This window comes from Phoxinus phoxinus (assembly GCF_949152265.1).
Source record: "Phoxinus phoxinus genome assembly, chromosome: 9".
NCBI classification, from domain to species: domain Eukaryota; kingdom Metazoa; phylum Chordata; class Actinopteri; order Cypriniformes; family Leuciscidae; genus Phoxinus; species Phoxinus phoxinus.
The window spans coordinates 17395259-17407670 of NC_136884.1; the positions used below are offsets into that span (position 1 = coordinate 17395259).

General features: G+C 37.4%; 1 protein-coding gene across 2 annotated transcripts in view; it reads left to right on the plus strand.

The window, feature by feature from the left end:
- Positions 1–504: 504 nt before the first annotated feature.
- Positions 505–12412, plus strand: part of gramd4a (GRAM domain containing 4a) — a 57498-nt gene continuing 45590 nt past the window's right edge. For both annotated transcript variants that reach the window (XM_079622148.1, XM_079622149.1), the window contains exons 1-2: positions 505–826; positions 4978–5185. In XM_079622148.1, coding sequence (XP_079478274.1) covers positions 798–826; positions 4978–5185 — 237 coding nt within the window. In that variant the 5' untranslated portion in view covers positions 505–797. The remainder of the gene's footprint in view (positions 827–4977; positions 5186–12412) is intronic.

Consider the following 12412-nt stretch of genomic DNA (forward strand, 5'->3'; position numbering starts at 1 on the left):
TATATATATATATATATATATATATATATATATAGATATATATACATATACATATATATATATATATATATATATATATATATATATATATATATATATATATATATTACTAATAAAATAATGAAATAATGGTGGAATATAATTGACATGACTGCAGGTGTGTACTCAATTTTCAATATATATATATATATATAATATTCATATAATTGTGTTATGAGGGATAATAGTGCAAATAGATATTTGCCATTTTAATCACATCTTTACCTTCACTAGTTCACTAGTAAATGGTCATGCAGTATAACACATAGTAGGCTAGCTAGTATGCAAATATTAATATTTCATATATAGTTTCACAATTAATATAAAGACATCAAATCCGCATGCAATATTAATAATAACAATAATAATAGCATGTAAAACTCTAACAAAAATAAAAAATAGAAAAAAACATAATGCATTGTCGAATATATTCGTCAGCTACCCAACAATCCTGCATGTCAATCTGACTATTGCATTATAGTAACAAGTAGGCAGCGCTGCGGCTCCTTTAAGAGATCAGTGGACTCGTTTAAGAGATCTCTGCCCGTCTGCTGTGTGTGTGTGTGTGTGTGAGTTCAGTGACATCGACAACAACACACGCAGATGCCTGTTCTCTGGGGGGGATTGACATTAACTCGCACACTAAATAAAAGCTCCAGGGACATCGTGCGGCTCTTTTCCAGACAGCAGAGGGGACGCTGGGAGATATTTGCAGCAGGTGTTCCTGAAGGATCTATCTCAGACTATCAGCAGGGTTCATGAAACTTTGCTACGATTTGCGAGCTAGGTAAGCGGACCTTTAAACCGATTCGAGACTGCAACAGGCGATGTACAGTTATGTCTTCTTCACCGCTGTCATAATTGATAGAGAAACCCCATTTCTATTCAGAGTAACGATCTTGAAAGCGAAGCTATCGCGGACAGTGTCGCACTAAGAGCTCGCTGGTTTAAATAGCTAAGCTTGTATACGTCATAATCTAATGTGTCATGTCTTTGTTTAATGTGGCGTTTAAATGCGTTCCAGGAACGCGCCGTTATTCTGTCATTCAAGGTACAACATGTATCATTCTGTGGAAAACGGATACATTGTATCCACACACGACATGTAGACGGCCTAGAGAACATACGTATGATGATGATGATGATGGAGTGAAAGTTGTTATATGTGTCAGCGATGTTGCGATGATTGTCGCGTGACTCGCGTGATGCTGAGATTAAGTCATTCACTCCTTCATTTACTGATCCATTGATCAGCCTATTCATTGTTCCGTATAAGGGTGATCACTCGCATAGGCGGAGTTTCATTTTTGTGCTGGTTAATTATAATAATAAATAATAATAACATTAAAGGAATTGAATAATTAAAGGATTAAAAAGGGATTTAAGGGAATGAATAAATGAGAATATTAAAATAAGTTCTACTGTACTGGACTGTAGGTCTAATTTTAGTTATGAAGTAAATAATTCAAAGGGATAGTTCACCCAGAAATGAAGATTCTGTCATCATTTACGCACCCTCAAGTTGTTCCAAACCTGTTTGAGTTTCTGCTGAACACAAAAGAAGATATTTTGAAGAATGTTGGTAACCAAATAGTTGATGGTAGCTTTTGACTTCCATAGTATTTTTTTCCTATGGGAGTCAATGGGGTCCATCAATTGTTTGATTACCAACGTTTTTCTTCAGAAGAAAGACACTCGTACAGATTTGGAACAACTTGAGGATAAGTTAAACCCTTTCCTGTAGCTCAAACAGTAGAGTCTTGGCGCAAGCTTGCAACGCCAAGGTCGTGGGTTCGATTCCCAGGGAAAGCAAGAATTGATAAGAATGTAAATGTGTAGCTTGAAATGCAATGTAAGTCGCTTTGGATAAAAGCGTCTGCCAAATGCATAAATGTATAATGTAATGAGTAAAATAATTTTTTGGTGAACTATCCCTTAAACTATTTGAAAATTATATTTTATTTAGAAAATGTGCACACATTGACTCTTCGTATGTCCAATATGTCGAAAACGCAAACGTTTCTTGTGTCATCACATTCGTTTATGGCGAAAACGGCGAAATTTCATGAAAAGTTGAGTAGTTTGCATCACTAGATAGTCTATTACTGTCGGTCGCTGAACATTTCTGTCGTAAAACCTTTATATATATTATAACAGTATAAGACTGTAAGAAACGCCTTATTTGATTTGATTGACCATCTCAATCATTTTGTTAGAGGCAAAGCAGCCTAAAAATGTAATCCGCTTAAAAATGTAACTTTTTGTCATACAAAAAGATACAAACATGTTGTTTTGTCATACAAACAACAAACATATTTACTTATTCTAAACAAAACAAAAATAAGATAAGACAAATTAAATGGGAAAATATGATTTCTATTAATATTATTATTTATTTTATTCATAGCCCAGAAAAAATAATTGATTCATCAATACATAGATTTATTAATTGATTGAGCCACTGATTCATTTATCCATTGTGAAATCAACTGATTCATGAATATAAACCGATTCATTTAACTGTTTGTTTTTTTCATTGACATATAATCTTTTAACTAACTGATCCATGGATTCATTATAACCAATAATCTGAATCAATCGCTCCATTGAGTACTTGATTTGTTGATTCATTTTTGGATTAATTGATCCATAGATTCAATGACCTATTGAGTCACTGATTCAAATCAACTGAATCATTCAAATAAGCTGAATCGTTGATCGTTTGAATCATTGATTAATTAAACTTTTGATGAACAACTGATCCATTGATTTAGTAATTATTTGAACTATTAGTCACTGATTCATGTATCAATTGAATCACCGATTCAGATTCAGTCATTTTCAGATCCAGCTGTTTTCTCAAGCAATGATCAGTGTAAAGCAGGATTCCTGCACTGAGCGAGTTTATGTAGGAATATATATATTTGTGTGTGGGTGTGTGTGTGTGTGTGTGTGTGTTATGCAGCATATATTTGATCTTGAATGAACTGAATTTAATCTCTGTCTATGTATGAATGACCTCTGCTATTGAAAGTCATGGTGTTTGTTCAGTTCTCTCAGTGGTGTTCAGATAGAAGTAATTCAGAGAACCTTGGTGGTGGATGTTCATGTAGAGAATAGAGATCTGTGGGTGGACACATTTACTTCCGCCTTGTGTACTCGATTAGAGACTTCTGCAGCTCTCTCAGCATGCAGAATCACAAAAACAGCCAAATATAATTTCATAATAATAAGCACCGAGAGCTCTCAAGCCAATCCCTGTTCCATAATGTTGTTCCAGAGAGGAACGGTTACAATTGAATCTCCTGTCCCCATTGTTTTGTTGTCTCTTGTGGCTGGATATAATCTATGACATTATTTTGTCTACATAATACCTTTTTATTCTTATCTTGTCATTTTAACTTGTAAATATTAGCTTATATTGTAAGTGGTAGAGCAAAAAAGTGTTAAAATAAGTGTTATAATTGACTCGCCCTCAAGTTCATATAAGTTATGGCTTGCTTCCATGGAAAAAAAATAATTCATTTACATTTACTTAAGCTGACGATTTTATCCAACGCGACTTGAGTAATGAGGAACATAACAAGCAATTCAACACATAGTAAATTATATTTATACACAATTACCAAGTTTATTAGAAAGCTAGGAATAAGGCTAGAGCAGAGGTGAAATGGAGAAAAGAAAAAAGAAAAAATCATGGTTTTTAAGGTTGTGTTGTGAAGCCATTTGTCCTCTATAATGGTTGAAACTTACATTATGACGAGGTTTTTTGAAACCGTTTCAAAAAGGGTAGTGACATTGCCAAATAAATTCTGTGGGAAATCCACATATGGCACTTTGTCCGCTGGATTTTAAACAAACCAACTTTGGTCAGTGGTTCTTGCTCAAGGCAGGAAAAGCCCCTGCAATCCATTTCCAACCTGTTGTGATCATTAGAGATTTCCTCTTGGCGTTGGTCTTCAGAACAAAAAAAAATAGCAGATGAATTGCCTTTCTTGTTAAAAGGTCAGCCTTAGATACTGCTGAGAATATTCATTCACGTGTTTTTGCGAAAGACCTGAGGATATGAGTCAGAGAGGTGACTTCTGGGTAAACCATGATGGAATATTTCAGAGAGGAGATTCACGTTTAATCAAGGGTTGTGTTATTAATGAAATCAAAACAGTGTAGTGGCTTGCATCCATTAGTGTGTGCATATTCATTATAAAAGCTTCAGGTTGTTAATTATTTAATCGGCTCATCAATGTCAAGTGAATAAAACATTGCGGTTGAATAAATACATGGTTATGTTATGATGGCGTGTGATTTTTAATTGTTTTTTTTTCGTTCTTTTTTTTTTTAGTTGCTTCAGAATGTTTTAACTTTTGATAGAGGATGGTCCTGATTTAAGGCATGAGATATATGCACAATTTCTGAAATCAAATGAACATTACACAGTACTTAAACTTCGACCAAGTTGACATGAGCATCAGCCAATGCCAGTAATCTCAAATGAGCCACGAATTGGCTAATTAATGGGATTGGATGATATATATCGGCCTGTCAGTACTATTGACTTACTGTGATAAAGCCACTTTGCTTCTTCATTATGTGGAAGTGAGCTTTCCAGCGGGTTGGCAGCGTAACACCTGTGTTCTTTTTTTAAGGCGAATTTACACCGCACAGACAAACAAGTTGGCAGTTGGATTTAGTATTTAATTAAAAATAACTGTCAAGTTCGCACTGCCCCAACAGGCACCAACAAACACTGATTGAACATGGTCAGTCAGGTGAAAACAAACTCTGACCGACGCCATACAAACGTGTTTGTCTAAGCGGTGTGTATTGGCCTTAAAATGTAAGCATTTGTTCTCCTGTGTAAGATCTTACTTTGAAAGTTCCCTGTAAAGTTTGTACCTTTTGTCCTTAATGCTTTGTTGTACTTTGTTGACTCTGCAGGGCTGCCATACACAATGTTAAGGTAAAGCCTAAAGCAGCTGTGTTGAACATGCTAAAGCGGCTGGACAAAATAAGATTCCGCGGTCCAAAGCGAGATGACTTCCTGGATCTACCCGAGTCCCCTACGGGGTCGGACACCGAATGTAGTGATGACATGCTACTGAGACCTCGACCTTCAATACGAGACAATGATGAGCAAAGAGACCCTGTAAGTACTGTGAATACAGATGTTCTCATTTCATTTGGCAACTTTGTTAAGGATAGGGGCTTTCGCACCAGGTGAACCTTTTCATAGTTCCTAGAACTATTGGCGGAAGTACCCGGATTTTGGCGTGTTCGCAACGAAGGAACTAGGAACTATTTTAGTTCTAGAAACTCCTTTTGGATGAACTAATTTAGCTCCTGCTTCAGAGTAAACCAGCACTATAGGAACTACCAGTGACGTTAGTGTTCGCTGATTGGCCGAACGAACGCGTTTCGTTTCACCAGCACCCGCCATTTTAAAAAAAGCTGTGTAAACACACAGATTACGGCCTATTTATCTACTCCACAAACAAACTCTACAAACATGTAAAACAGTGATAGATGAGTCTCTTAACATGTACGCTGAGGAGAAAATCCAACGCAACTTTGAGGGGACCAAGAGAAACGTGATTATGTATTTCTGCTCAGCTAGCAACACTGGACATCATCCACACGGCATACGCTAATACCTTTTCATTACTGTCTACTTTCTATGTATAACAGTTCTATCTAATTGCATATTAGACAGGACTGTTAGTCAGATCGAAAACGAATGAACTCGGAGACTGTGTGCTCAGACTCTGGCGCTTTCAAAATAAATGTCTGCCACGGCATCAAAATAAAAGTCACAACAAAAAGCGCAGTTTACGTCACTTCAGAGTTCCTACTGGTGGTGCGAACGCAACCAGGAAAATGTTCCTAAGGGAATCGTTAATTCATTCTCGGGGCTAGTTCCTATAACTAAGTTCCTAGAACTACCTGGTGCAAAAGCCCCTTATGAAGTGCTTGTTTAGGAATGTTTGTTAGTTATGTAATACATATAAGATGTTGGTGATTTTTATTTAGATGTTGGAGCATTATAGAAGGTCCGTTCCAAAATCTAGTGTGCCTACCTAGGCAACATATGTTTGCGCCCAACACAAAAGATAGCTAGCAACATTATGCTGCCTTCTAAGGTAACGTTTGGCCGAATGACTTGGACTTGGGTTCTCGTTTTGGGCCCTCAGTTTAGCTCTTTGCTGAACCAACACCGGTCAAATGTCAGTTACCAAATATTCTATACCCCAAAATGTCAGAGGAAAACTGTGAAGGCTTATTTTGCCAATTGTATCCTTTTGAGAGAAGGCATTCCCTTAACGCATTGCGCTGATGATGAATAGAATTAATTCAGCATTGAAAAGTATCAATAGAAATGCACTGATTTACCTGTTAAAAGTTTGAAAATGTCAGCTTATTGACATGCTGATGGTAAATTGAAATCAATTGTGAGTTAAGTCCACAGGGCTCTTTGTGTGGCGTGTGGTGTTGTTGCCTATGTAGAGCATTTTAAATCATTTGAAGATTGATGGCTGCTAGAATGTTGTGATGAAAGGATTAGCACAGATTTTGTTTTGCATGAGGAGGTAGATGCAGTTCCTTTAAATCAGTTTTCTCTATTCAAATTGTGCGTGCGACGAATCTCTTTTAGAGTCTGACCTTTTCACATTAACTTATTCTTTATCTTCCATAATGTTGTAAATATCTCTGTCGTCTCATTCGCCTGGTTGAACCGAGTTGATGTGCAGCAAACAAGAAATGCAGTCCTCGGTCTGTCATCCTGCAGCCAAATGATGCTTTAATGCACTTCACTATCCTGTTAAAACCAGACACTGCTGCTTCAGTCTGGTACCTTTTCATTTCACAGATGGTTTATGGAAGAATTCCTTGCCGTAATCGTGTTAGAGATGTTTTCTGAGAGGTTTATGGTCATAGCTGTGTAATTCGGTGTTCTGATTATTTTGAGGCTTTCCCCTCAATGATGGAGCCTCAGATTAGTCATGGTGTTGCATAAGTGTCTCACAATAGAGCCAACCTCCTCTGCTTCCATCTGCAACATTACAGTGTGTTTTTTTAAATGTAAACTGAGATGCTGTCGGGTGACAGTCATGTGGGGTTTTTTTTCTCTCTAGGATGCTGTAGAGCATCTTTCTCTATGGGAAGGTGTCTAATTCTCAACCCTTATCCATGGCTCTATTCGAAAACTAGTGAGTTGCCCACCCAGGCACTATTTTTGAGTGTTCCAAATAGTATCCGGCTAAACTATCCATCTATTCTCCCAACAGATTGTCCTAAATAGGGTCACATGAGTCCTGGCGCTTATCCTAGCATCTCGGGACACCTTGAATAGATGGCCAGTCCATCGCAAGGCTGCACACATACCGGCAATTTAGCCTCTTCAGCTCACCTATCCTGCCTGTCTTTAGATTGTGGGAGAAACCGAAGCACCCAGAATAAACCCAAACCAACAAAGGGAGAACATGCACTCCACATAGAAATGCCTATTGGTTCAAGTGGGAGCAGCAAAACTAGATGTGCTACATTTTCACGAAAAGCGATGCTGATTCATGCAAAACTCGTAGCTATGTTGCTAGGGTGTTGTGTGTGGTCATCAGGTTGTTGATATGTGGTTGGTACGGTTTTCAGAGAGGTGTTTGGCATATTGCAAGGTGTTTAGTAATTGGTCCAAATCAAAGGACTTGACCCAATTCTTTAGAATGCATCACTATTAGGGCTTGACATTAACACCAGCCAACCTGTCAAATGCAGGTGGATTTCAGCAGTGGTGTGTAACTCAGTCGCTCCTACTAGCCACTTTGGCGGGTTGAATTTTTCAGTTGTAGTCCTTTAAAAAGGCTCCTGAAATAGTAAACTAAATGTGGTGTTGTCAAAAATATAGCATTTTCTATTCTCGAATAGATACAGGAGAACAGCTGCGCTTTTTCGTTCTGTCATCTCTCCGACAGTTGACACACAAACCTGCCTCCTATCACTCACTCATTTCATTTGCTCTGGATGAATATTGTTGGTGTTAAAGTGCTTTAATTTGGCCGTGGGATTTGGAACTTTGGAAAACCACTTGCCACAGTGGCTGGTGAGCAAAAAAGTTAATTTCAAGCCCTGATCACTATCATATATTCTAGTCACTATGATTTTTACATTTACCTTTGGACACATAAATGTGCCTCTGAAAAATGCATATCAGTCCATTCGACTCTTAAGAATGAGTCCTAAAACTTCTGAAATAAGCATTTTTGCAAATTCAGTGGGTTTTTTGAATGGTTAAATCAGATGACTGGAAAAACACAGCTCAGGTTTTTTTTTGTTTTTTACATTTTCAAGTGGTCAAATGGTTCCCTGGGACATTGAACTTCATCACACCAAACATGTAATCTCATCTACTTACTAGTCTGCTTTGACATTCTTGCTGTGTTTATAAGCACATATTTGTAATGAAACAGTCAACATATTCTAACTCAAACTTTCCAACTTGTAGAATTGAAATAAAGACTGAAAGGTTAATCGGCAGTTTAGTGGTGGTGACATTAAAGGGATAGTTCACTTTAAAATTAAAATTCTGTCATCATTTACTCACCCTCAAGTTGTTTCAAACCTGTATTAATTTATTTCTTCTGCTGAACACAAAGAAAGATATTTTGAAGAATGTCAGTAACCAAACAGTAGTCTGTACCCATTGACTTCCATAGTATTTTTTTTTCCTACTGTTTGGTTACTGACATTCTTCAAAATATCTTTCTTTGTGTTCAGCAGAATAAATAAATTAATACAGGTTTGAAACAACTTGAGGGTGAGTAAATGATGACAGAATTTAAATTTTAAAGTGAACTATCCCTTTAAAGTCATGCGTCCGTGGTGTAGTTTGTTTATAGCCTAACAATAGCTTTTTACTTCAGGCAATTGCCTTTATGCTTCATACAAATCGTGTTCATTTGTGAATATTATCTTGGTGAACAAAATGTGTATGAATCATAAACTTTAGTTGGTTAAGTAAATTTTTTTGCTTTAATCCAAAAGCCAATTGAAAAATCCCATTGACGTTTTGTTGACGAAACCAGGATAATGTTAACTTTGGGGTTGGCCTGCACAAAGAGTTCACTTCTGTGATGATTCAGTGAATTTTTCTGTTGAATAATGCAAACAAACAACTATTATGTATTTCTGTGCGTATTAGAGTATCGAGTCATTAGCTTAGCAACATGTTGGCATCAGACTCCTCAAACAAGCTCAAGAGTGTTTTAAAAAAAGTCAGTTATAATACTGTCAGTTAAGATACTGCCGTAAATTGGCAAGACACCAAGTAGACGCTGAGACATGTCACAAGGGTGTGGAATGAAATAATTACTTTGTTTTCTCATCGCCCTCTCATCATGGATCTAGGCCATGAGCACCCTGATGAAAAATCTAGCATTACTGGTCACCAAGTCAAGTCAAGTCAAGTCATCTTTATTTATATAGCGCTTTTTACAATACAGATTGTATCAAAGCAGCTTCACAGTGATAACATGAAAATAATACAAAAAATAATTTCATCATCGTCCACCTTTAAGGCAGATCTATAATATTGTTGAATATTAAATGTCCCCAGCATAAGCTATGTTTTGTTTTTCAGTATGAAATAAGTACTGTGAGGATAAGACCTTGGGTAGAAACTGATGAAAAATTATTTGAGTTCTTGAGGGAGAGACTAAATACAACCTTAAAAAAACTTTTAAAGCCAAAATATCGAAACCAACATGGCATTTTCGAATATTTTATATCTTACTGTTGTTACAAATATTGACTATTTGTACTTAGTGAAACAATAGCATCAAGCTACTAGACATAAATCTGCGCTGGTAATAACAACAATAGCGTATCAGCTTTATTTACAGTTGACAGTGGAGAAACGGCGTGGACATCAGGCGTAATCGGCCACGGACATTATGAGGCAAGAGTCACTTCTTGTTATCCTCTAAAGCTGAAATCCTATCAAAGCAGCACATATGGTCACAAGTTTAAATCCCAAGTGCGCTAACTGATTTAAGGTCTGGGTTAAGGGAGTGGCATTTGATCCTGGGAGTGACCCATTCGCTTGATGTGAACTGTAAAATCGCATGAGATTTGTAAAACCCTGTGGGAGTGTTTAACTCTGCTTCGGGACGGGATTCTGTTCCTGATCCATCTTAGTTTCGACTATTTGTTGGCATTATGGCATTTTTCTAAGGCATTAAATGATGCAAGTTTTACAACAGTGGTGTTTTTTTATTGGTTGCCCATGGAATGACTTGCACGCATTGATTTTATTCTTAGAATCTCATATCTCACATACTGTAAAATCCATTTTGATGAAAAGGGATGGTGAAAACTTCAGAAATATTATATAACTGTTGGAATGAACATGATTCAGTGCTTATTTATTCATTTTAAAATATATGTATTTTAAAGATTTGTTATAAAACGTGTTCAGATTACAGTTTAGCATGTTGGTGTGAAAAGGATGAATTATCATTATTGTCTTATACTTGTGAAAAAAATACTATAGGCTTACACTGAGAGACGCTTGCCCGTATCTAGGCACCAAAATATTATAGAGGTAAGAAACAAACACCCAGAAAGTCTCACCTACCATGTTGTTACGATCACTTGACCTACCAGCGTCGGTTGCGTCACTTAACTTCCATCAATATATCCTCTCCCGGGGACTTTTCGCCTACTGTTTTTATCTGTATTCGGGTATACTACTTTTTTGGCACACTGTTTTTTGCATACTGTAGTATGAAGTATTTGATTTCAGATGCAGCGTTGGTGTATCCATCCATAACTTTTATGCAATATTACATTTTTTAAATAAAAATATGTGGCTATGTTCTTTTCCCCCCTTCTCAATCTAGTTCTCTAGTAGAGTTGTCAAAAAAGTCGGTACTGAAATAAAAAAAATCTGACACTGCCAGCATTTCCATTTAGCATTTTGAGCGCTGTTGAACGGATTCTTAAACTCCTCTGATTGGCTATTGTTTTGATGGGCTCACCATATATGTCTGTGATTGGCCACAATGATTAACAATGACATCTTTGATGCTCTTCACAGAGCGTTTACTCAGATACACAAGGGAGCGTTTAAAAGCGGCCGTCTATCAGCGAATCCCTACGGGATTCCCAGCGGATCCGCTTAGACGCCGCTTTCAAACTCGCTCGTGTATCTGTGTAAGCGTTCGGTGAAGAGCGTCAATGTTTTTGAAGCGTTGATCATTGTAGCCAATCACAGACATATAGGCTACTGTACAGGTATGTTGAGCGTTTGAACACAATGGCCAATCAGAGATGTTTGAGAATCCGCTCAAAATGCTAGAGGGAAATACTGGTATTGTCACATTTTTTACATTTCAGTACCGACTTGGTACCGAAGTCGGTACTTTTGACAACTCTACTCTCTAGTTTTTCTGCTGCTGTGTTGGGAATGCTTCTATGATACCCTGAAACATCTTTAGCTTGTCCAAGGCTAAGCTTTTCAAAAGGCTTTCATAATTCAAAATGATAGTGTGATGGTTCCCACAGACCTTGAGCTCTCTCCAACATAATTGTGTTTTGGCAATAAAACATTCCGAAGAGCTAAATATCGATATAGCCCTGCAATGGCTTTCAGGAAGCACGTAACCTGCTGACCAGTCTTACCACTGCGTTTACATATGTTTGCATTGGTAATTTCCTGCATCACGGGCAGCTTTAGTGTTGAATGCAACATCCTGCTAACAGAGATTGTCACCAGTGGTGATGTGAGGTTTAGTCAGCAGTGAGGAGTGAGTCATCGCTCACATGCGGATCCAAATAGCTCTGCCGCACACATACAAACACAGACACGCATGGAGCCAGCACAACTCTCGTCTGATAGTGTGGTAATCTGTGTAGTTTAGAATGTGTCGTCGCTGCACTTTTTACTATTTGATTCATACGTTAATGACTCCCTGAAGGCCGGGGGGTAATGAGATCACTTTATCACACAAGCAGGGGTTTGATTGACTTTGAATACCCGGTTTATGAGAGCTAGTCTCCTACTGTTGATGACCCTTAACATCTTCTCTCTCAGGACACTTTGTTTTGTGTCAAAGAGGTGCAAGATTCAGTTTGGCTAATAGGGTTTGGAATAGAGAACCTATGGTAAATTGGAGTATGCTACATTGTTGTCACATAATGTTTGACTTTACATGCACATGAGTCAGAATTGATCAATGTTTCGATTAGTATTGAGTCATTTAAACACTCAATCCGATTGCCAGATTACTTTAAGACAATATTTTGATTCCCCAAAGTCTGAATCCCATCCCTTGAATTTGTTGCATATAAACAATTGATTCAGAATTGAATTCCCAACTCTTTC